This window comes from Equus przewalskii, chromosome 31 (genome assembly GCF_037783145.1).
Source record: "Equus przewalskii isolate Varuska chromosome 31, EquPr2, whole genome shotgun sequence".
Classification (NCBI taxonomy): Eukaryota; Metazoa; Chordata; class Mammalia; order Perissodactyla; family Equidae; genus Equus; species Equus przewalskii.
Window position 1 is genome coordinate 6,679,807 of NC_091861.1, and position 26,833 is coordinate 6,706,639.

A 26,833-nucleotide genomic window follows, 5' to 3' on the forward strand; every position below is an offset into this window, starting at 1 on the left:
GTATAATAATAATTAGGCACCACAACCAAGTGGAGTTTTATCTTATGTACGCAAGACTGGTTCAGCATTTGAAAATCAATTAGTGTAGTGCATCATATCAACAGACTAAAAGATAAAAATCACATGATCATATCAATAGATGCAGAAAAAGCATTTGACAGAATCCAACACCCATTCATGATAAAAACTGTCAATAAATTAGGAATAGAGGGGAACTTCCTTAACTTGATAAAGAATATCTACCCAAAAACCTACAGCTAACATCATACTTATTGGTGAGAAACTTGACAGTTTCCCACTAAGATCAGGCGCAAGGTGAGACTGTCACCTCTCACCACTGCCTTTCAACATTGTGCTGGACATCCTAGCTAATGCAATAAGACAAGAAAATGAAGAGGTATACAGATTGGGAAGGAAGACATAAAACTGTCTATGTTCACAGATGACAGGATCGTCTATGGAAAGAATCAAAAGAGGGACCTGCCTGGTGGCACAGTGGTTAAGTTCACACATTCTACTTCACTGGCCCAGGGTTCACCGCTTCAGAACCCAGGTGCGGACCTACGCACTGCTCGTCAAACCATGCTGCTTCAGGCATCCCACATATAAAAAAAGCAGAGGAAGATGGGCATTGATGTTAGCTCAGGGCCAGTTTTTCTCAGCAAAAAGAGGAGGATTTGTGGCAGATGTTAGCTCAGGGCTAGTCGTCCTCCAAAAAAGAAAAAAATCAGAAGAATTGACAAAAGAAGTCCTAGAACTAATAAGCCATTATAGCAAGGCTGCAGAATACAAGGTTGATACACAAAAGTTAGTTGCGTTCCTATCCATGAACAGGTGGAATTTGAAATTTAAAACTCAATACTATTAACAATAGCACTCACAAAAAGTAAATACTTAGGTATAAATATAACAAAATATGCACAAGATCTGCGTGGGGAAAACTGCAAAACTCTGTGAAAGAAATCAAAGAAGAAACAAATAAATGGAAAGATATTCCATGTTCATGGATAAGAAAACAGTATTGTCAAGATGTAATTTCTTTTCATCCTGATCTATAGATTTAATGCAATCCCAATCAAAATCCCAGCAAGTTCTTTTATGGATATCAACAAACTAAACCTGAAGTTTAATGGAGAGGCAAAAAACCCAGAATAGCCAACACAATATTGGAGGAAAGGAACACAGCGGGAAGGCTGACACTACCTGACCTGAAGACTGACTATAAACCTGCAGTAATCACAACAATGTGGTACTGGCAGAGGAATGTACAGATAAATGATCTTTGACAAAGGGGCAAAGGCAGTATGATGGAGCAAAGATTGTCTTTTCAACAAATGATGCTAGAACAACTACATGTACATACACACACACATACATGCACACACACACAAGTAAGTCTAGACACAGACCTTACACCTTTCACAAAAATTAACTCAAAATGGATCACAGACCTAAATGTAAAACACAAAACTATCACACTCCTAGAAGATAAGCTAGATAGGAGAAAACCTATCTAACTTTTGGTATGGTGATGACTTTTTTACATACAACACCAAAGGCACAATCCATAAAGTAAAGAATTGATAGGCTAGACTTCATTGATATTAAAAACTTATGCTCTGTGAAAGACACTGCCAAGAGAATGAAAAGATGCAGAAAAGACTGTGAGAAAATACATATTTGATAAAAGACTTTTCCAAAATATACAAAGAACTCTTAAAATTCAATAATAAGAAAACAACCAACCCCGGGGTTGCAAGATCAACACACAATACTTAGTTGTGTTTCTGAATGCTAACAATGAACACAAAGGAAATTAAGAAAACAATTCCAGTTACAATAGCATCTAAAAGCCTTGGGATAAATTTAACCAAGAAGGTTAATGATTTGTGCACTGAAAATTACAAAACATTGCTGAAAAAAATTAAATAAGACCTAAATAAATGGAAAGATGTTCCATGTTTATGGAAAGGAATACTTAATATTGTTTAGATGTCAGTATTATCCAAAGTGACATTCAAGTTCATTGCAATTCCTATTAAATTTCCAATAGCCTTTTTGGTGGAAATGGAAAATATGATCCTCAAATTCATATGGAATTGCAAGTGGCCCCAAACAGAAGACGTTCTTGAAAAGGAAGGACAAAGTTGGAAGAGTTACACTTCCTAATTTCAAAACTTATTTCTAAGATACAGAAATAAAAAGAGTGTGGTACTGGCATAGGGATAGAAATATAGCCCACTGGACTAGAAGTGAGTCAAGAAATGAGTCATATATCTATGGCCAATTGATTTTTGGTCTAGGCACTAAATCCATTAAGTGGGGAAGAATAGTCTCTTCAGCTCACGTGCCAGGACAGTTGGATTTCTACATGCAAACAAATGAATTTGAAACCCTCCCTCACACCAGACAAAGAAATGAACTCAAACTGGATCAACATCCCAAATATAAGCGCTACCGTCATAAACCTTATAGAAGAAAAAAAATTAAGGTACATTTTCATGATTTTGGATTTGGCAGTGGATTCTTAGATATGACCCTAAAAGCATAAGCAACAAAAGAAAAAAATTGGTAAATTGGACTTTATCAAAGTAAAAACTTGTATGCATTGCATCAAAGGACGTTTTTAAGAAATGAAAAGACAACCTAAAGAAGGGAAGAAATTATTTGCAAATCAAATATCTGATAAGGGTTTGATATTCAGAATATGTGAAGAACTCCTACAACTCAACAACAGAAAGACAAACTACCCAGTCAAAAAATGGACAAATAACTTGAATAGACATTTCTCTGTAGAAGATACATTAATAGCCAATAAGCACATCGAAAGATGTTCAACATCGTTAATCATTAGAGAAATGAAGTTAAAACCACAAGATACCACTCCATACCTACTAGGATGGCTAAAATTTTTGAAAAAAATAAGAAAAAGAAACAAAATGAAAACAAATGGGACTTCATCAGACTAAAGAGCTTCTTCAAGGCAAGGGAAAACAGAATTGAAACAAAAAAACAGCTCACTAATTGGGAAAAAATATTTACAAGCCACTTATCCGACAAAGGGTTAATCTCCATAATATACAAAGAACTCACACTGTTTAACAACAAAAAAACAAACAACCCGATCAAAAAATGGGCAGAGGACATGAACAGACATTTCTCAAAAGAAGATATGAATATGGCCAATAGACACATGAAAAGATGTTCATCATCGCTAATCATCAGGGAAATGCAAATCAAAACTACACTAAGATATCACCTTACCCCCGTTAGATTGGCAAAAACATCCAAAACCAAGAACGACAAATGTTGGAGAGGTTGTGGAGAAAGAGGAACCCTCATACACTGTTGGTGGGAATGCAAACTGGTACAGCCACTATGGAAAACAGTATGGAGATTTCTCAAAAAGTTAAAAATAGAAATACCCTATGACCCAGCCATCCCATTACTGGGTATCTATCCTAAGAACCTGATAACAGATATCTCAAGAGTCCGTTGCACCCCTATGTTCATCGCAGCATTATTTACAATAGCCAAGACGTGGAACCAGCCTACATGCCCAGAAACTGATGATTGGATAAAGAAGATGTGGTATATATACACAATGGAATACTACTCAGCCATAAAAAAAGACGAAATTGGCCCATTCACAACAACGTGGATGGACCTCGAGGGCATTATGTTAAGCGAAATAAGTCAGTCAGAGAAAGACGATCTCTATATGACTCCACTCATAGGTGGAAATTAGTATATTGAGAAGGAGAGAAAGACGATCTCTATATGACTCCACTCATAGGTGGAAATTAGTATATTGAGAAGGAGATCTGATCGGTGGTTACCAGGGAAAAGGGGGGGTGGGGGGAGGGTACGAAGGGGGAAGTGGTGTACCCACAACATGACTAACAAAAATGTACAACTGAAATCTCACAAGCTTGTAATCTATCATAACATTAATAAAAAAAAAAAAAAAAAAAAAAAAGAAACAAAATGAGTGTTTGCAGGAATGTGGAAACAGTTTGGTGATTCCTCAAGAAGATAAACTTAGAATTACCGTATGACCCAGCAGTTCAACTCCTAGGTATGTACCCAAAAGAATTGTAAGCAGGAACTCAAACAGATATTTGTACACCAGAGTTCTTTGAAACATTATTACAATAGCCAAAGGGTAGATACAACCCAAGTGTCCATCAACAGATGGAGAAACTAAATGTGGTAGGTACATACAATGGAATATCATTCAACCATAAAAAGGGATGAAGTTCTGATATATGCTCCAACATGGATGAATCTTGAAAACATTATGCTAACTGAAAGAAGCCAGACCAAAAAGAACAGATGTTGTGTAACTCTACTTATGTGAAATATGTAGAACAGGCAAATTCATTGAGAGAGAAAGGAGAATGGAAGTTACCAGGGCCTGGAGGGAGGGGTAATGAGTTCTTATTCCTTATGGGTACAGAATTTCTCTTTGGGATGATGAAAAGTTTTGGAAATACATAGTGGTGATGGTTACACAACATTGTGAATGCAATTAATACCACTGACGTGCACTTAAAAGGGTGAAAACAGCAAAATTTGTTATATGTGTTTTACCACTTTTTAAAAAAGTAGCAGTGTTATATACCCAAAACTATTGAATTGTGCTTTAAATGGGTGAATAGGGTATGTGAATTGTATCTCAATAAAGCTGTTTATAAAAAAGCACAACTTTTCAATTGTTGTGATCATATGCTACGAGAGTTTTTTACCCTGTTGTATTAGTTTGCTAGGGCTCCTGTTACAAATTACCACAAACTGGCTGGCTCAAAAAGCAAGAATTTATTGTCTTAATTATGATGGCTGTAAGTCCGAAAGCAAGGTGTTGGCAGAGGTGCCTTCTGATGGTTTGCTGGCAGTCTTTAGCACTCCTTGGTTTGCAGGTGTGTCACCCCAATTGCCTTAATCTTCACATGGTGTCTCCCTCTATGCGTGACTCTGAGTCCAAACCACTTCTGTTTCTAAGGACGCAGTCATATTGGATTAGAACCCACCCTGCTGACCTCATTTAAGTTGATTACCTCTGTAAAAACCCTCTTTTTCTTTTCTTTTTTTCCGGTCTTATTGAAGTATAATTGACAAATAAAAATTATGTATATTTAAGGTGTAAAACGTGACATTTACATATACATATGCATTGTGAAATGTTTACCACAATCAAGCTAATGAATATGTCTATCGCCACACTCAGTTATCTTTTTTCTTTTTCTTTCTATTTTTTGCTGAGGACAATTAAGATCCCCTCTCAGCAAATTTTAAGTATACACCACAATATTGTTAACTGTAGTTCGCTTCCTTTACATTAGATCTCCAGAATTTATTCATTCTACATAATCTGAAGTTTTGTACCCTTTGACCAATGTTTCTCCATTTCCTGCAAAGCCCTAGCCCTTGGGACCCACTATTCTACTCTGCTTTTAAGAGTTTGACTTTTTTAGATTCCGCATGTAAGTCAGATCGTGCAGTATTTAGGACCCTATCCTTTTCTTTTTAGTGAGGAAGATTGGTCCTAAGCTGACATCTGTTGCTAATCTTCCTCTTTTTTTGTTGTTTCCTCCCCAAAGCCCCAGTACATAGTTGTATATCCTAGATGTAAGTCATTCTAGTTCTTCTGTGTGGGACACCGCCACAGCATGGCTTGATGAGTGGTGTGTAGGTCCATGCCCAGGATCTGAACTGGAAAACCCCAGGCTGCCAAAGCGGAGCATGTGATCTTAATCACTCGACCACAGGGTCGGCCCCTAATACTCTGTTTTTAAAAATGGTCACGTTCTGAGGTATTGGTGGTTACTGCTTCAACATATGAATTTTTTAAATTATTATTTATTTTTTTTTTGGTGAGGAAGATTTGCCCTGAGCCAACATCTGTGCCAATCCTTCTCTATTTTGTATATGGGCAGCCCCACAGCATGGCTTGATGAGTGGCGTAGGTCTGCACCCACAGTCTGAACCTGCAAACCCAGGGCACTGAAATGGGATGTACCAAACCCAGCCACTACACCATCAGGCCAGCCCCCAACCTGTGAATTTTGGGGGGACACAATTCAAACTTTAACACGTGTATTTTTGACTTGAGAGTGTGTTATATTCGTTTTTACTCCTTCTTATATTATTGTCACGTGTAATTTTAATGATTATAGAAGAATATCCACTTATCCAATTCCCTACTATTAAATATATGCTTTTCGCTTTTGCAATATTGTAATTACCATGAACACCTTTATGCACTACTTTCTCAGTATCGTTTTCTTAGAACACATACCTAGAAATGGAATTCTCAGATCATTTTAAGACACTTGTTACATGCCACAAATCTTTGCAGTATGAAAGTCATTTCTTGCCTCATTAGTAGATTGTTAGTCATATTTTCTCCTTGTGGATTATCTCTTTGTCATTTGCCCATTTAATTTTGTAATCTTAATGTTTTTCTTAGCAATTCATATAAACTCTTTGCATAGTGAAAATTGTACTTTTTCTTATATTTTCTTCAACTATTTTACCAATTTATCATTTGCACTTTAATTTTGGAGAAGATTTGTTTTAACTTTCCTTGCTGTTTCTTCTATTGCTTCAAAGCTTGGCTTGTCCTTTTTTCTGAATTTGCTAAGTATGTAATTCTGCTTTTTCCTGGTTGTTTCTATTTGGTCCAAAAATATTTAACTAATCCATTTGGAATTTGTTTTGCCAAATGGTATGATGTGAGAATCATTTTGTTCTTTTATTGCTAGCTGGGGGTTCCAATTCCATTAATTAACCACTGCCTTCCTCAGTGATTGAAGATGTCTTGTATATTGAATTAAATTATTTTTGGGTGGAAATATGTTATACTCATGCTTATTAAAGATTTATAGTGTATTTTAATATCTGAAAAGAATATTCTCTCCCCTTCTGTACTCTTCTTCCTTTTTCAGGATTTTCTCTGGTATTTTTGCCAGTTTATTTTTGCCTATGTACTAGGAACATTTGCCTCCATCCCACACCCCTGCACTACCTCCCACACTTAAAAATTTTTTTATTAGATTTACAAGGAAGATACTTTGAGAAATATTGAATACATGTACTTTTAATCTTCTCTTCCAAGTACTTGGTATTTCTCTATATTGTTTCAAGTCTTCTTTTGTATCTTTTCTAAAGACTTGTAGTTTTTTCATATAATTCAGACAAATTATTCACTATTTGTGTGTGTGTGTGAGGAAGATTGGCCCTGAGCTGACATCTGTGGCCAATCTTCCCCTTTTTGCTTGAGGAAGATTGTTGCTGAGCTAACACCTGTGCCAGTCTTCCTCTATTTTATGTGGAATGCCGCAACCGCATGGCTTGATGAGCAGTGCTAGGTCCATGACTGGGATCCGAACCTGCAAACCCTGGGCCACCTAAGTGGAGGGCGCAGACTTAACTACTGCACCACTGGGCTGGCCCTATTATTCACTATTATTGGTTCTCATATGTGTGTGTGTTAGTTTCTGGTGATTTTTGTTTGATCATTTCTGCTGCTAACAATGAACTTTTTCCTGTGTTTTCTCGTTGCATATTCTGCTGTCTAGAAGTACTGTTGTCTGTGTTTTACATGCTGTTGTTTTACTCAACTTTATTGGTTCTAACACTTTTCAGTGGATTCATTTGCATTTTCTGGATGAACAGTTATGTTAAATGGAAATGATAATTATCACTTTTCTTCTAATATTCTTTTCTTGTGACTATTTCACATATTACTTGGTCAGACTAAATATCTGAAAACTAATACAAAGTAAGAGAGATAATGGAAAACATCCTTTTTGTTGTTACTATTCCTGAATGTATTGTATGCACTTCTGGTTTTTCAGCAGTAAGTATTATCTGTTTTTAATAACGTGAAATGGCTACTTTTTAAGTTGGGAGAATTACTGTGCTGTCTTTTTGTTCGTGTTATTGTGGGACTTTGGGTAGTATTTGGAATTGGTATTGGATTTTATCAAATACTTTTAGGCAGGGGTACCTACTGAGATTATCATGTGGGTTTATTTTAACCTGTTAAAATAATGTAATTTTTGCACATTTATTAATGTTTGCTAATAATAAATCACCTTCAATACCTGCAATAAAACATATTCTTTTGTGGTAGATTGTTCTTTTTACAAATGATTGAATTTTGTCAGCATTTTGTTTGGCTTTTTTACGTCCTTGTCAATAAGTGACATAAGTCTATAACTTCTTTTGGTGGTATCTTTGTTAGGGTTTGATTTCAGGGTAATTTTTACTTGAAACTTGTAGTGCATGATGTTGCTATCCCAACAGCCAAGCTATAGTAAACAGAACAGGAAACTAAAGTGTTCTTTAGGTGATTAGAGAAATGAAAGAGTAGTGTAGGTCAGTGGTCAGTGCTGCAGATGTCCATTGAGGCTCATTTTCATGGAGATGCGTGAGATTAAGAATCTGACTTGGTGTGGCTCTTCCTAGTTTCAGCAGAGCTTGTGTGCCAGGCTGCCTCAGAAACTACTGGGCGGTCTGGGTCTTGCATGTGGTGGGCACTTCATAAGTAGTCTTCGGATAAACGGGTGACTATTACAGTGGATATCCCAGAGACATTTCTCAAGCCCGCATTGATGCCTTTGGTTTTTTAAAAATTGTATACCCAAATGTGAAGAAGCCAGCGTAGTTTCCTTTTGACTTTAAATCGACCACTGTTACCAGTTTTTTTGGCTTTAATACTGGCTTCAGAAAAGGACACAGCATCCTCCAGAGGATTTCTTGTTGTCATTAAACATAAGCCTGTAGCTTCTTTGGGTTTTGAAAGTTTTATTGTCGATCATGTGGGAAAATAAGTAACATGTGACAAAGTAATAGAAAAGTTACAAAGCTCTGCAATTCTTACAGTCCTAATCTCTGTCTGTAAGTTTCTGTTTACCCTTTAGCTGTTACCTGGAAGAACCTTCAGACTTTACATTATCCTTTCTTCCTTATTACTGAGAGTATATTTCAACCTAATTTCTGAAAAGATGACTTTTGACCAAATTTCTCCTTAATGCCGTCCCTAAATGGGAAGAGACCTATCCTGTTCTTTAGAGTGGGTCTGAAGGTGTCAGATAGACCTGTGTCGTTTCTCCCTGGACCATTGAAGAAGCCCCTGCTCTTCTCTCTGTGTGCATTCTAGCTCTACCATCCTCTCCCCTGCACGTGTATTTATGATCTCTTATTGGTCCCATGTCAGAAACAGGATGCAGGTAGATGTTTCCCTCACTCCATACACCAACAATAATTGTATATAAATTAGAAATTAAATGTAAAAACAAATAGTTATATAAGTACCGGCAGGAAGTACAGATGAATACGTAATCTTGGCGTGAAGAAGACTGTAAAATACGACAGCCATGAAGGGAAATACACTGAGAAGAATATTGGCAACACAGGACAGGCGAAAGGGTAATAGCCTTAGTAAAGAAAAGGTTATTTTTATGTGATAATATAAAAAATAATATTCAGTTATATGACAGTACTTTATATTATAGGAAGAAGGTATTATTTGCTCTGTTGTTATTCTTATAGAGAAACTAATCTTTTGTTAATACTTCTATAGCAAAAACAGATTAGTTACTCACCAGGAGTATGCAGCATAGAGCATCAGCAAGAGATAACCAAACTAAAGACTGATTTGGAAAAGAAAAGTATCTTTTATGAAGAAGAATTGTCTAAAAGAGAAGGAATACATGCAAATGAAATCAAAAATCTGAAGAAAGAACTGCACGATTCAGAAGGCCAGCAACTTGCTCTCAACAAAGAAATTATGATTTTGAAAGACAAGTTGGAAAAAAACAGGAGAGAGAGGTAAGAATCAAGTTATTTACTCCTCTAATAAATATTTATTAATTGCCTGTTAGTGTCAGGGACTAGACATGCGTAGGCAGTCAGCGTATCCCAGTCCTCAAGGAGACCAAAGTCAAGGTTGCTAAATAGAAAATTGCAATACAGTATGATGGGAAAGCCAGTGGGTAAGTATAGGAACACCCATAGCAGAGGCATGAGAGAGAACTTTGCTATGTCTAGGTTTTTTGGACAAAATTATTTCTAAGTTAAGATCAAATAAATAAATACGTAAGAGTGTCCAGGCAGAGGTAGCAGGATGTGCTGAGATCTAGAGGAAAAGAGGAGCATGGCCCATTCAGAAAATGAAATCTGTAAATTATGTGGAAGCATAAGAAGAAAGATTAGCGTGGTGAAAAATGAGACTGGCAAGGAAAACAGAGGCAACATCATAAATGAGTATAAAGAATTTAAACTTTAGGGGCTGGCCCCGTGGCCGAGTGGTTAAGTTCGCGCGCTTCGCTGCAGGCGGCCCAGTGTTTCGTTGGTTCGAATCCTGGGCGTGGACATGGCACTGCTCATCAGACCACGCTGAGGCAGCGTCCCACATGCCACAACTAGAAGGACCCACAATGAAGAATACACAACTATGTACCGGAGGGCTTTGGGGAGAAAAGGAAAAAAATAAAATCTTTAAAAAAAAAAAAAAAAAAAAAATTTAAACTTTATTCTAAGGCCGTGGAAGGAAAATGACATGATTACGTTTATATTTTTGAAAGATTGCTCTTGCTACCGTGTGGAGAATGGATTGGAAGGAGCTGAATATAGATAGGAATCTGACTGTGAGAGATGAGGTAGCTGGACCTTAGGTAGTGAGAGGGAAGATGGAGAGAAGCATGTGGATTCAGAAGGTCTACTGAGAAGACAGAACCTGGATGACATCGTGACCAGATGTGAGAAATGAGGAGCAGGAGAAATTATCAGTGATACTCAGGTTTCTAGATTTTAGGCAACTGAATGTATGTTACTGTCATTCCCAACTTACATTGGAAGACTAAGTTTATTCAGTTTGGTATATTCATTCAACAAATGTTTAGAACCTACTATGTGTAGGGCATTATTGTAGGCACTGGGAACACAGCAGTGAACAGACAGAAAGTTTGTCCTTATGGAGCTTTCCTTTAGTTGTGGTGAAAGACTGTGAACAAAATAAGCAAAATATAGAATATAGTAGATAATGTAAATGTCAGGAACAAAAAATAAGTCAGAGGATGGGGGCTATGAAGCATTAAGGGGGAGGGCTAAATTATATATATAGGCTGGCCAGAGAAAATTATACTGAGAAGGTGACTTCTAAGTAAGAACTGGATAAAATGTATGTATACAAATGTATGAGAAGAACATTCTACGGAGAAGAACCAGTCTGTTAAAAAAATAACGAGAAGGTGAAACTGTAGAGATAGTAAAAAGATCAGCGGTTTCCAGGGGTTGGGGGTAGGGTGGCACAAATACGCAGAGCACAGAGGATTTTTAGGGCAGTGAGACTGCTCTGTATGATACGATAATGGTATAGTACACATGACATTGTAGGACATATAGGACACATGTCATTATACCTTTGTCCGAACTCTGAAGTGTACAACACCAAGAGTGACCCCGGATGTAAACTCTGGAGTTTGAGTGATGACCATGTGTCAGTGCAGGTTCATTGACTGTAGCAAGCTTACCACCCTTGTGGGGGATGTTGATATGGGGAGGCTGCGCCTCGGGGCAAAGGGTGTATGGGAAATCTCTGTACTTTCCTCTCAATATTGCTGTGAACCTAAAACTTTTCTTAAAAATAAAGTCTATTAAAAATAATAAGGAGGCCAGTGTGGCTGAAGTAGAGTTAAGGGGAAAGAATAGTAAAAGAGGAGTCTGAGAGTTAATGAAGGGTCATGTAGAACTTTGTAAATCATGTTCGGTTGACTTACAGTCTTTACTCTGAGTAAAACCATTGCAGGAAAGTATTGCAAGATTTTGAGCAAATCGACAAATGCTGAGTTATGTTTTAACAGGATTACTCTGCCTACTGGGATAAGAGTATTCTGAATTAGATAAGAGAAACAGCAGTGAAAACATTTAGAAGGCTATTGCAATAATCCACGCAAACGATGGTGATGGTTTGGGCCTAGGGTGGTGGCAGAATCGGTGGTAAGAAATGTTCAAATTCTAATGTTCTTTAAAGGTAAAGATAATGGTTTTTGCTGGTGGACTGGATATGGGGTGAGAAAGAGGAAGAATCAAGGGTGATACTAAGGTTTTTGGCCTTAGCAGTTAGAAGAATAGAGTTACCATTTAGAGAGGAAGACTACAGGAGAAGCAAGTTTGGGATGAGAGTATTATCAGGAGCTCATTTTAAACAAGTTATGTATGAGATGCTTATTGGACATCCAAGTGGAGATGTCAAGTAGGCCATGGTATAGAACAGCTGGATTTCAGGGCTAGAGATAAAATCCTGGGAGTGTTTATCACTCACAAGATATTAAAGTGGTAAGACTGAGATCACTTAGCCAATGAGTGTGGATAGAAGAGAGGTCCTAGGACTGAGTCCTGGGGCACGCCAATCTTTACAAGTTGGGAAATAAGGAAGAAACAGCAAAGTGGAAAGAGAAAGAGCCACAAGAATGATAGGAAGAAGACCAGGCAAGTTTGGTGCCTGGAAGCCATGTGATGAAAGCATATCAGCTCTGTCTACATGTGAAATGAGATGAGATCTGAATCAGATAAGATAAGGACCAAATAATGGCAGTTGAGATTAACAATATGAAGGTCATTGGTGACTTTGATAAGAACAATTTGGAGGAGAGCAATTGGAGACAGAGAGTATAGATAGCACTGCTATTATTTGGAGTCTTTTATTGTAAAAGCAAGCAGTGCAAGGAGGTAGTAGCTGGAGGAGAAATTTATCTTGAAAGAAGTTATTTTGCTTTTTGTTTCTGTTTTTAGATTGGAGAAATAACACCATCCTTGTAATCTGATAGAAATTATCCAGTAGATGAGTCAGGAGAGAGAGGAGAAAAGTGCTGGGGCAGTGTACTCGAGCAGATCCATGAGTGAATGGATTGGCCTTCACTGTTTTTTACCTGCAGTAAGAGAAGAGAAGTAGAGTATATGGGCAGAGAGGAAGATGGAAAGGGGGCTGGAAACTTGTTTATGTCTTCAGCTCTCTTGAGTTGGGCATGTTGAATTTGAGCTCCTTGGGAGACATCTTTGTGGAGATGCCAAGTCAACACTTTGAAGCCCAGAAAGGCTTCAGATGTAGATTCAGAGTTCTTCAGCATAACAGATAATAATTGAAATCAGGTAGTGTAGTAGATGCGATAGCTCAGGGAAAATGTGTATAGAGCAGAGTCAAGCACCTGAGACAGACTACCTGGGAGCACTGGATTTGCGGGAAGGATGAAGGAAAGGAAGTTCACAAAGGCTGCTGAAAAGAAGTCAGAGGTGTAGGCTGACACTCAGGAGAGCGGGCATCACTGAAGCCAGGAGAAGATAGTGTTTCAAGAGGGAGGGAACGGACAAAGCTGTTGAAGGGAGCCAGTGGATTGGATGTAATAACCATTAGGACAATGGTGAGTTTTGAGAGAACGGTTTTTTTTGAGGTTGTAGCAGAAGCCAGATTTGGGTGTTGACAGTTAGATGATGATAAAGTGGATACAGCAAACTCTCGAGATTTCAAGATGATTATCAGTGAAGGGGAAGACAAGGAAAGTGGAAAATGAAGTGTGACGTGGGATTTAGGGGAGACTTTGTTTGTTTTGTTTTAATATGAGAGAGACTTAAGGTTTGTTTAATGTTAGCTAATAGGAAAAAATAGCAATGGTTTTCCGCAGAAAGTTTACTCAATTTATTCATGTACATATTTTTCTGGAAGGAGACTCGTTTGTAATTTTTCATATTTTTGTCATTGTTTATTTTTTGGGGTTGCTTCTGAATCAAGAAAGATTCTTAAACATAGCCAAATTTCACATTTTGACTATAGATGATAGGGAAAGTGGCACATTTGCTTGGACACAGGATGGTTTATTTTCCTGGAATTTATAATTTAAATTATAGTTTAATATTCAACAATTTAGTAGTCTAAGGGAGTTTTAAGATTGAATTTTTAAAAATCAACCATTACTTATGTTCTTTGTTGACTTGGAAGCAATCATAAAATTACCTAGAACTGATCCACGTTGAGTTTCACTTGCTGCTAACATTCTCCATCAGACTGCTATAGATGTAAGCCTCTTCATCCACATTCCAACCCCGTGTTCAAAACTGATTCCCTTTCTCCCATAGGAAGTTTTTAAAAAGTCTCTCAGAACTGTGTTTACCTCTAAGGGTGAATCAGTTCTGCCTCCCAGGACTGTCATTTTAAATAGGTTTTCTAATATTAAATTTGTGCATGTGTGTAGGTGGATAAATACTTAGGTAAGAATGAAGGAGAGAAGGAAGAAAGGGCTGCATATATTGAGAGAACTGGTGTAAATTAGATTGTGAATTTTGTGCAATCCAGAGCTGAGTATAAGGAATCATATTGTGGTCCATCTCTTCCTCTTTCCCTAACCTCCTCATTTCCCCATACTTTCTAGTATGTACATAAGCAAATAATCACGATGAGGAAGTCTACAAATCACAGCGGTCTTCCTCAGATTTTCAACTGGAAACAAAGTAGATGTTATTAGGCAGACAAATCTATTAATTAAAAGGAAATGATGGTGACTTAATTTTAAGGGAAAAGATTATGATTTGAAACCGTCAGATATAAGTGACTTTTCAAAATAAATTCAAATTCAGAATTCTGTGTATGGTCCAATAGCCAATCTGGGATACCATTATTTTACCTTTGGTTCAATTCCTTTTTTTCCTTTTGTGTTTTGAATTGTGTTAGTCAAAGTGAAAGGGAAGAATTTGAAAATGAGTTCAAACAACAGTATGAACGAGAAAAAGTGTTATTAACTGAAGAAAATAAAAAACTGACAAGTGAACTTGATAAGGTGAGTGATTCAATCTCATTTCTCTTTATTGAATACATGCTAAACACTCAGCACCGTGATAGAAATTGTGGATATAATTTTATATTCGTGTGCATTTTTTGTTTAACATTCCTCCTTATAGGCAAGGATTGTTTGTGTGGTACAGGCAATTTTTTATTCAACCGATCTGTACAGGAGTCTTCTGAGAGAGGATTTTGTTGATCTCATCTTATTCTTTGTCCTGCTTATTTTCTGAGCCTCTATTCTGTATTTCACTTTCCACCTATTCTCTTTTTTACTCTTTTCTCTCGTGTTGGCACTTAATCTGTCATGGCTGGCTAAGTTCAGGCTGGCCCTTAGCAAGAGCGGGATCCGTTAGCCACACTGGAGAAATTCTGACAACTATGATGTCATATTCATGCTGGAGAACTGGTAATAGCTAGAAATAGTACCGTTGGCGGGTAAGAACCCAAAGAAACCAACTGCCTAAACTCTGTAGCTTGAAGAAAGAGCAGAACCTTAGATTAAACTTAAAAGTAGCCAGATTTATGAACAATTTCAAACACTTAAAGGAATGTTTTTCCATTTCGTATCTCAAACTTCTTGAACTGCTGTCATTTTACATTTCTTGTGTCAGCTCTTGAAACAGTTGTAAAAAATCCTAATATTAACCAGAAGATTTAATAATTTTATTTACATTTAAATAAGAAGGTTTGGATGATGGTGTTTTATAATAATTTCTAGGATTTTCCTCCAATAAAAGTATTATGTCAATTAGTTATTCCAATAACAGATTGAAAGACCATGACTAAGTCATAAAAGAGAGACTTCATTCTATTTCCGTTTTCTGTATATCTTTCTCTCACTACTTTCCCCATGATTATTTAGTTTTCTGAGCATTTAAAAATGACTTTGCTTGTTTGGTTGAAAACTACTTGAGAAAGAACTCTGTTAGTTCATTTTGTAAAGTCTTGGAAAGCTGACCTACACAAACCCTGGAAAGTGGCCAATAGTAAGTAGTACAAATGGATTTTTTAAACTATGAATAGAGTGTAAACGTTATCATATAACTCTTAGGTTATTTCCACTAAAATAAAACTAACAATATTTGAACTTTATCCAAATGGGTCACATAATTGTTATTTCATGCATTTGACTAACATCACTACAAAATTAAACATCATTTCTGTCTATAAGACAGAATTTTAAGAGTCTGTTAAGAGTTACCTTGAGGTAGGCAATATTTTTAAACTCTAGAAGCCCATTTCATGTAGAGTTTCTAAGCAAATTACCTAGTAAAAGATGGTACTATAGTTGAAGAAAAATTGTATTGGAAAATAATCAAATTGAATGTAGATTAAATCTTATATTTACTCCTTGGTTTTATTTCATTATTAACCATAAAGTTCTGCTGAGTTTACCAAAAATACATATTTAGAGATAATTTTTAAACAATACTCTTTTGATTCTGATGAGACCTGAAGGATAAAAATAAAAGCCTATCTCCTAAGTTTATAAAAATGGACCATTACCTTTTCTTGCTAAATTGAAAGATATGGTGAAGGATATGGGTGGAACTTTGAGAGCAAATTTGTATGGTTAGCAAGTGTTTTGTGAAGATGACAGAGAACTATTTATTCCCAGAGAAACAGGGAAGAATCTGGGGTTTCTACTTCCATTTGAACCTCTTCTCTATTTTTCTCCTTTTATTCAGCTTTTGCTTCTCTCACAGCTTAACTCTCAGTCCACCTAACTGCACATCTTCACTGTTTCTCCATTTAACCATCTTCTGGTTTGGTGTGAATTGAGTATTTTCCCCAAGAGGGATAACCCAAGAGTAGCATTGCCACTGGTACCCCAGCTGTTACACTGGGAACCAGCTTGGAGAGAACTGAATTCCTTCTCAACAGAGCTTCAAAGATGGAAGCCAAAAAGCAATTATTGTGTTAATTTTGAAACATATAACTCAGAGATTCTCACATTCTCATTTTTAAACTCCAAAAATAAAAATTAGAAATGAAATAGAAAAAGATATTGATATTTTCAGAAGTTTGTAAGTTCCACTTTTATTAAAAGATAATTTATTGCAAATGAAACTAGCCATATTTTCCAGGGAGTAAAAGTAAATGGTTTCTAGTAAGAAAACATATCATTTGTATCTTGTTTTAAAATTACTGTTTTCCGAAAACGGGAAATTACGAAAAATGTGGAAAATATTCAACATGAAAGTTACCCATGATCTCATCACCACAAAACAACTATTTTGATATGTTCTTTTCCAGGTTTTGTTTGTATACATGTTATTGCATAATTGCAGTCATATCTACATTCCCTTTTCTAATCTGCCTTTTCATCTAAAATGTTATGAGCATTTTCCCATATTCCCCTGTAGTCTTATAATTATTATAAGCCAGATACCTCGATGTACAAATGGTAAAGCGTTCTCATTCCCGACACGCAAAATGAACTGTTACTTAGGCAGAATTAACTATGTGCCGATCCTCTGCTGAGTTACTTTATAGAAATCATTTAATTCTCGCAATAACTCTCTGAGGTGTACGCTATTCTCACCATTTTGTAGATGAGGAAACTGAGGCAAAGGGAGATTAAGCTACTTTCCTAATCACAGAACTAGGAAGTGGCAGAATGGGATTGGAACACAGGTAGTCTTGTTCCAAAATCTATGCTTTTGTTCAGTAATAATGAAAAGATTAACTTTTTTCTGACTAGTACTAAACAAATCTGTTTAAAACTACTTATAATGCTTGCAACATGGCAGTGGAAAATCTGCATTTCCTCCTCTTCTTGCAAATCTCCAGTTGAAACCCCAACCACAAGTCAGTTGGAAGGGCTGTCAAAAGTAATGGTAATCAATAAAGGATGTGTTTTTAGGCATTGGGGAAGACACTGCATCTGCAGAATTCTCAGAAGCAGCTGGTTGACTTCTGGCTGTGCTAACATGAAGAGATTGATGAATCCTCTCAAAAAAAAAAAGTTTCAATGTGGACACAGTGTCAAAAACAATAATTTCAGAGCTCTCAGAATTAACTAAAGGACGACAACTGCAGAACATGGCTGAGATAAATTAAGACTATGTAAACAAAGCGAGAGATATACTACATTACTGAGTTCAATATTGATTAGGAAGATTCAATATTGTTAGGATGGCAGTTCTCCCCTAATTGATCTATAGATTCAGGGAAATCCTTATCAATATTCTAGTAGGCCTTTTTTTTGGAATTGACAAGCTTATCCTTAAATTTATAGGGGAATACAAAAGGCCTATAATAGCCAAAATATTTGGGGGGATGGAAACAAAAGTTGGAGAATCTATCCTATGGAATTTTGAAACTTACTATAAATCAACAGTAGTCAAAAGACTGGTATTAGCATAATGGAATAAAGAGTCCAAAAATAAGCCGTCATATTTTGGTCAGTTGATTTTCAGCAAAAGTGCCAAGGCAATTCAATGAGAGAAGGATAATCTTTTCAACAAATGGTACTGGAACAATTGGCTTTCCACGTGCACAAACGCTAACTTGGATCCTTACCTCATACCATATACAAAAATTAACTCAAAGTGGATTATAAACTGAAATATAAGAGAGAAGTATAAGAGAAAAATCTTTGTAACTTGGGGTTAGTCAAAGATTTCGTAGATATGATGTTAAAAGCACAACCCATGGAATAGAATGATCTTTGATCACAAAAAAAAAATACCTTAAGGGTACAAAAATAATAAACACATGCTTAGTCTCAAATATTTACAATCCAGTGGGAAAAGACAAATAGATAAACAATATAAAAGAGAATGAAATGTTAAACAACACCAAATATTGTGGAAATGGTTAAAAAAAAATTTTCTTTGACGTATTTGACCAAGTATTCACAGAGAAGGCAGCATTTGAGCTAACTCTTGAAGGAAACAGGAGGAAAGATATTTTTCAGGCTCAGCTAACAATGGTACAGAGACACAGAGGTACAGAGAATTGACAATGTATTTCACATTATATGAGGTATGAAAGATTGCGTATGATCAGAATTTAGTATGCGTGGATGGTTAGAGAGAGGGCCATAGAGAGGGAGAACAGATCCTGAAGGGATTTGACAAAAACTATTCAGAAGATACACTTATGGTATAAACTATAACTATGTCGGTACTGTTAATAAACAAAGGAAGAGAAAGATACTACAGAATTTTAAAGAATAGGGATTAGAGGCAGACAATATAGTAGGAAAGTATCAGGATTTAGAATTAAATATAGATCTGGGCTAGAATCCCAGCTCTATCACTTACTAACAATAACCTTTTTCTAAATTGCAATTTCCATATTTGTCAAATGGAGATAATACGTCATTACTGCAATAAAACCTTAATATGATGGGGGGAAAAAAAAAGCACAACCCATGAGAGAAAAATAATGATAATTTGGACTTCATCAAAATTTAAAGACAACATTAAGAAAATGAAGAGACATACAGAGATGAGGAGGAAACACTTTCAAATCATTTATCCGATAACAGACATGTTCTAAATATAGAAAGAACTCTTAAACTCAATAATAAGAAGTAATGCAAACAACCCAATGAAAAAATGGGAAAAAAATTGAATAGACACTTTATGAAAGAAGATATATGAATAACAAGCACATGAAAAGATGTTCAGTATCATTAGTCATTAGGAAAATGCAAGTTAAAACAATGGTAAGATACAGCTATGTGCTCTCAAGGATGAATATAATCAGTAAGAGTGGCCATACCAACTGTTCCAAGAATGTGGAGGAAGTAAAACTCATATACTGCTTGTAGGAGTATAAGATGCTATAGCCTCTTTGGAAAATAGTTTCAAAATTTCTCAAAAAGTTAAGCATACACTTAATCATATAACTCAGAAATTCTCCTAGATATTTATCCAAAAGAATTGAAAACCTATCCCCTTGAGGACTTGTATATGAATGTTCATAGCATCATTTTCATAATAGCAAACAACTGGAAATGATACAAATGTCCATCAACTAGTGAATGGATAAATAAAGATACTAATATCCATATAATAGAATTACTACTAATTGTAAAAAGGAATGAATTTCTGAAACATGGAAAATCATGACTGAACCTCACTAATATAAGTGAAAGAAGCTTGATACGAAAAAGTACATATTGTATGATTTCATTGATATTAAATTTCTAGAAAAAAGCAAAACTATAGAGAGAAAACAAGTCAGTGATGCCTGGAACACTGGATGGGAGCCAGGCTGGACTGCAAACCAGCAGGGGGGAATTTCTCAGATATTGGAAGTGTTCCCAAAGTGGATTGTGGTGATTGTTGCAAAACTGTTTAAATTTTCCAAAAAGCATCAAACCATACACTTATAATGGGTTAACTTAATAGTATGTAAGTTATACCTCAATAAAGCTGTAAAAAGAAAATAGCTGGTAAAATACACTTTCAGAGATAAACGGCACACCCTGAGATAGAAACCTTAAATCCTGTGTTCTTAATAGGTGGATAAGGGTGTGTGTTGGCCATGATTTCTCTGGGCCCCATTTCCTTCTGAGAAGTGAGGTTGAAGGGAACAGTAATTTCTAATGGCAGATTGAGACCATTTATCAGAAAAATGTAGCCATGAAATAAAAATTGTATGCAAATATTTTATCATGAATTTTAAAAAACTTAATAAAGGGCTGGCCCAGTGGTATAGTGGTTAAGTTCATGTGCTCCACTTCACTGGCCTGGGGTTCACAGGTTTGGATCCCAGGCGCAGACCTACGCACCACTCATCAAGGCATGCTGTGGTGGCATCCCACATACAAAAAATAGAAAAAGATTGACACAGATGTTAGCTGAGTGACAATCTTCCTCACCAAATAAATTAGTAAATAAATAAATAAAGACTTTATCAAAAAAAACTTAGTAAAGCAAGAACTTTTGCTTATGACTATGACAGATTAGCTTATACTGTACCCACCACCTCATCAAGAAGAGCTATAAAGCTGGATTAAAAAAAAAATTTTTTTAATAGTATAGGAATCCTTTCTACAGTATTCATCTGCAGGAAGGCATTGGAGAAATAAGAGAGCGGGCAAGACTTTACTGACCAAGATCCTATGGAGAGGAGTAGTGCAAAGAGACAAGCCCAATAGTCAGGGCCACTTTTCTTCTTGAGGCATTTGCCGATAGGAAAAGCTATGAATCCAGGAAGCTGAGCACAATATTCCGCAGTCTCACCAGTTTGGAGAGAGAAAAACTGAATATAAGTGTCCACCCAGGTGCAGGATCCTTAGTAATCAATTCAGCCTTTCAACTGGACTCATCAAAAGGCTACATTTTAGGAATAAGGGTGAACCAGAAAGAGATGGGACCTCTCGATGACTGAAACCCGGCCTCTAAGTAATTAAATTCATAATCTATCTATAGTCTTGCCTGCCAGAAGTAAAAGTAAATACTCTCTGGAGGCAGATACTATACAGAGCCTCAAATTATCTCTAAAATTTTCATATACATTGTGTGGCATGCAGCAAAAAATTACCATGCCTTCCAGGGGATACAACCAAGTCACTGAAAATCAAGAGAAAAAATATAATGGCAAAAACAAAATAAGAAAAAATGAAAAGAAAATCAGGCACTCAGGATAAACAGACCCATAGGAGTTCCCAGTATTGGAATTTTCATAAGTGAACTTTAACTGTATGATATGTTTAATGGAAGACGTGATGAAGAATTTCAGCAGACAACTTAGAATCTATACAAAAGGGTAAAATGGAATTTCTAGAAGTGAAAAATAAAATAACTGAAATACCCAATAGAAAATTTTAACAGCAAATTGGAAAGAGCCAAAGAAAGGATTAGGCATGTAATATTTCCAGACCAAAGTATGGATGGAGATTTCAAAGGATGGAAATACATAAAAGAGTATATGAGACATAGGGGACACGAGGAAAAGATCTGACATACAAATGTTGCTTTCCCAGAAGGAGAAGAGAGAGAGTGTGTGACAGAAGCAATATTTGAAGAGTTAATGGCCTGTAATTTTCCAAAAAATATGAAAAACATTTAGCCACAAATTCAAGAAATGCCACAAACCCTAAAGGTGATAAATAGAAATTAAACCCCATTAGGCACATCATAGAAAAACTGCTGAACCAACAACCAAAGAAAATCCCAGAAGCAGCCAGAGAAGAAAGACACATTATATTCAAAAGAGCAAAAGTTCAACTGAAAGCAGACTTCCCAACAGAAAAACTGGAATCCAGAATAAAAAGGAATGACATCTTCAGAGTGCTAAAGGAAAATGACTGCCAGAATGTTATAAACAGCAAAAAAAACTTTCAAAAATCAAGACAGAAATTCACACTATAGAAAACTCTACAGGACAAAGAACCTACTTTTTTCAACAAATAAATTGCAAGAGAAATAAAAGTGTTGGAGGGGAGCCACTGTATACTGAATGTTTGTGACCCTCCGAGATTCCCAGCTTGAAATCCAACCCCCAACGTGATGGTATTGGGGGTGCAGCCTTTGAGAGGTGATTAAGTCACGAAGCTAGAGCCCTCAGGAGTGGGATTAGTGTTCTTATAGCACCCCTTGCACCACGTGAGGACACAGCCGAAGATGGCCAGTTGTGAACCAGGAAGCAGGCCCTCACCAGACACCGAATCTGCTGGCGCCTTGTTTTGGACTGCCCAGACTCCAGAACTGGGAGAAATAAATGCTTCTTGTTTAAACCACCCAATCTGTAATATTCTATTAAAGCAGCCCTAAAGGACTAAGACAGGAGCCTGTAAATGAGAGACTTAAAAGATATCGCAACCATCAAGCTATGTTTACTTATTGGTATCATGATTCAATTTAACAGACTTAAGTTTTTGATATTTTGAGGTAACTAAATTTGAACAATTAATACTGATGTGAAGATATAAGGAAACCTGTTAAATTTGTTTAAGTAGGATAATGATTTTTTATTATATGTAAAAAGAGAGAGCCTTTTTTTCTAGAGATATACGCAGAAGTATAAATGGGTAAAATTCTATGATATCTGGTATTTGGTTCAGAATAATATAGGCAGAAGGGGAAAGACAGCAATACAAATGAAATAAGATTGACAGGGAGGTGATAATTGTTGACATTGGGTGATGGGCTGATGGGAGTTCACTTGTACTCATCCACTTTTGTATATGCTTGAAATTCTTTTTAAGTTTAAAAAGAAGGATGACGAAGAGACATTTCAGACAAAAAACAGATGTTACCAGTTGAACTGGGGAGTTCTTCAGGCAAATGGAGAACATTCACAATGGTACTGATTTAGTGTAGGGCGTAAGGGAAAAGCGAAGACAGAAGGAGAATTCAGAGTACTCAACGTTTCCAAATTCAGTGACCAGAAGGGTGCGTAATAATAAGAAATCAGGAAGACAAGCATTTTTTAGTGGAATGTGATGAGTTCTCAGATTTGACAGGAGGCATCTAAGCACCTGGAACTCCTGCTCCTAAAAGTTCCACGTGTGTTAAGTGTCTTAAAACTGCCTTTCAGCTTACCACGTTGTATGAGAACTTAAGTGTACACAACCAGCAGTTAGAGGAAGAGGTGAAAGATCTAGCAGACAAGAGAGAATCCGTTGCACACTGGGAAGCCCAGATCACAGAAATCATTCAGTGGTGAGTACTCGTTTAAATGTGTTTTTGTGGGTGATTTTGGACATACCATCTAATTGGTATCAATTCCACGAGGCTACTAGCATATTCTTTATCTTATTTCTTGTTGTGAAAAATGTTTCTGTGAAAAGCATAATTTTATTTCTGATCTGTTATTTATTACTAATCTGTATTGTTTTGTGTTTTCTATGTTCCTCTGTTCCCTAACTCCAACAAATACCCCGTATCAGCTTTTACATAGCTTCCTTGAAAACTGATATTTCTAAGAAAAGAAAATGTTATTCTCCCCTAAGACAGTTAGTCCTTAAAGAGCTGAGGAAACTCATTCACTAGCTGTAGATGTTCCTTTCTAGGATCAAAATTGCTGTATTTGTGATTATTTTAAGGAACAGAAAGCCTGGAGAGAAACTTAGAAGCTGAAGATGTCACGCCATCACTTCTGTCATAGTTATAACAGGTTGATTCACACGTGGCATTCTAAAAACCTTAAATGGTTAAAGTTTAGTTTTATCACTGTTCTTTAAGCTCCTAGGATTTAATTTAGAATAATTGCCTTAGTAACTTTTATGTTAATTTATTCGTTAAATGATTTTTCTGGTAATTTGTAAAAATTTGTCTGTAATACATGAAGAAAGTAGAATCCAACAAGGGCTTTATTTTCTAATGAAAATAGGTAGCTTAACTTTTTATATTTACTTTTTAACTTTTTGACTCTTTTTGGCATATCATGGATGTGTAATTTATATAAAAACAACTAGTTTCTTCATATATCCATAGACCACTCATTTGGTGGGAATTTTAGTTTCTTGTGCTCTTATTTTGGTTCTTTAAGCATTTTTTCCATTTTCTACTTATGCCAGATTAATATCCTCCTTCTTGAATACAATCAAAAGTGAATAAACACTGTCTTTTTAAGTAATCTTACCCAAATGACTCAAGTATTTTGATATTGGCTTAGCAATAGAGCCCTTACGTTAACTCATCTTTGGCTTATGAATGTGACAATTCAGTGCATATCTAAAGGGTGATGCTCAACTTGTGGAAATTTGGCTGTGTTCCAAACAGTACAGTTAATAGTTCATTGATGTTTAATTTACATCCTTGTCATCAGATCTGCATTTCTGAAGCAAAATCATTTTAATCTTTAGCCAAACTTATAATATCAAAAATTATGACTCTTCATTTGTAACTCCACTGTTATGTGATCCAATTTATATTTGAGATGTTGCTGAAAATGACTCTACAGAAGACAAAGCTGATCTGGCCAAAGCCTGAGACCCTAGACACTGATCTTTTCTGGTGACTGGCACGATGGATTTAGATGGAGTGAGAAGTGGTTTGGGTAAAGGAAGGAAGCTTTAAATGTGGACTCTCTGGAAAGGGTTAGGAGAAAGGATGATGGTGAAAGTTCTTTTATGATACTACAAAACACTCATTTTACACTTTTCACGTTGAAGTGAAATGCAGAAGAAATCAGGAATGTAAGGAAGTCACTTTTCATAAAAGCTGTTATTTAGAAATGGACTAATACATTAGAACAAATTATTAAATACCTAATTGGCTGAAAGTACAAGATATACTCCGTGTACTCAGGGTTCTCACCTGCTTGAAAGTTAACTCTGGGGAAAGGTCAAGAGTCTCAGGCTATTTCCAGAGTTTTAGTTTGGTATATTAAAAAATGAAGTAATGCCAAAACAAGATTTAGAAACCTGTGATGTACAGTATTTTAAATGTTTCCATTGGACAAATAAACAGTTTTAAATCAAAACAAACACTATTGTATATAAGACCTCATTTGAGCGGCCCTCTTACTCTGCTGCCTCTGCCTTCTCCTGTGAAATATCCATTTCATTTGAAAGAAACCCTTTTAGGGCCAGGAGGCCCTATTGCTCATCACTGTGTTAGAGCAGGGACCTTTCTTCTCACCACTGGCTCATTAGGAGACTTCACTCTTTCTCTTTGAAATGGTATTACAAAGAGAGGCTGGTGTAATAGGCTGGCCCACAGGATTCATTTTTCAAATGTCCCTCCTCACATTTACAGTGCTCTTGTGGCACAATAGGAGATAGAAGGGTTTATAAAATGTAGTACTTTGTCTTCAAGTAGCTTATAACGTAAAACTTAACAGTTTAAAAACTAATGTGACCAGAGCTAGAGATAAGTTACAAAACTTAAATCAAAATGGCCTTATGTATTGTACAAATACTGACTTTTCTATAGGAGTGTAGAGGAGAGAGAATTACCTCTGGGTGCTCAAGAAAGTTGGGGGTGTAATCAGTTGAACCATAATGTGTTTTCTGAAAATAAGGAATTTAATAGAGTCCTACACCTAATTTGACCCAATTGGAGAATTCTTGTAAAAGAATAGTAGAAAATAACACCAATAAAGTTACTGCATTGCAGTTACCATGTATACTAAGAATTTGAACTTTGTTTATTTATAGAAAGGAGAAGTTTTTTGCAAAGGATAATGGCATTGATTAAAATGATGCATTAGGAAGATGACTCTTCACAGTGGTGTTCAGGATGAAATAGAAGGAAATTGGGGGAAAATTGAGCAAATGGAGAAGACATTATAGAAGAAGAAACTATAGGACTTTAATTATAAATGAAGGGCAAGAGGTGAGGAATTAATATTTCTCAAACTCTGAGTTGGAGAGATTAAGAAAATGATGATATCATTGAAGTAGGAAAGTCAGGAGAAGGAACCAACTTTGGGGAAGATGATATAATCAATTTTAGCTGTTCTTTTATTTTGTCTGTTGGTGAGTCTAAGGTCATCTGAGACATCTGAGTGGAGATTTCCAATATGCTTTTGAAAAGATGACATAAAGGTTAGGATTATAAGTATAAATTGGGGGACTTAATTTCTGGCAAATAAGGTCATTGAAGTTGTTGAGACCTTTTTAAAGAGAAAAGAAGGATAATGATGAGTGCGACATAGTAGAGGAGAGAGGAAACAGCTGTGTAAGACAACCCGGAAAATGTTTTAATGATTAAGGAAGGGTTTCACTAATGTAGCATTTATTTCACTTTATTTAAATTCACTCACATTATTTGAAATACTCCTCATTCGTTAGTCTTCGTTTGTAGCTTATATTGATTAAAACATAGTATGTTCCAGGCGTTGGACCGAAAATTCACATGCATTCTCAGCTATCACCACAGTCCTGTGAGGTAGGTAGTATTATTCTCATTTTATGGGTGAGATAACAGAGAGTTAGAGGGGGTAAATGGTTAATCCAGTCACACAGCTGGCAAGCAACCAGCTAGGATTTGAACCCATTCCCGCTTGACTCAAGAATCAAGTTCCTAAGCACTCCACTGTGTGTCTCCTAACTCCCCAACTTTGTAAGCACCATGTCTT

The 26,833-nt window shown here is 36.2% G+C and overlaps 1 protein-coding gene across 20 annotated transcripts in view; it reads left to right on the plus strand.

Moving 5' to 3' along the window:
- Nucleotides 1-26,833, plus strand: part of CDC42BPA (CDC42 binding protein kinase alpha) — a 327,094-nt gene that overhangs the window by 221,772 nt on the left and 78,489 nt on the right. For all 20 annotated transcript variants that reach the window (XR_011535397.1, XR_011535396.1, XM_070602640.1 and 17 more), the window contains 3 exons: nucleotides 9,590-9,837; nucleotides 14,732-14,837; nucleotides 23,345-23,469. Coding sequence is in view for 18 of the 20 variants with exons in the window: in XM_070602640.1 (XP_070458741.1) it covers nucleotides 9,590-9,837; nucleotides 14,732-14,837; nucleotides 23,345-23,469 (479 nt within the window). In the remaining 2 variants the exon portion in view is untranslated. The remainder of the gene's footprint in view (nucleotides 1-9,589; nucleotides 9,838-14,731; nucleotides 14,838-23,344; nucleotides 23,470-26,833) is intronic.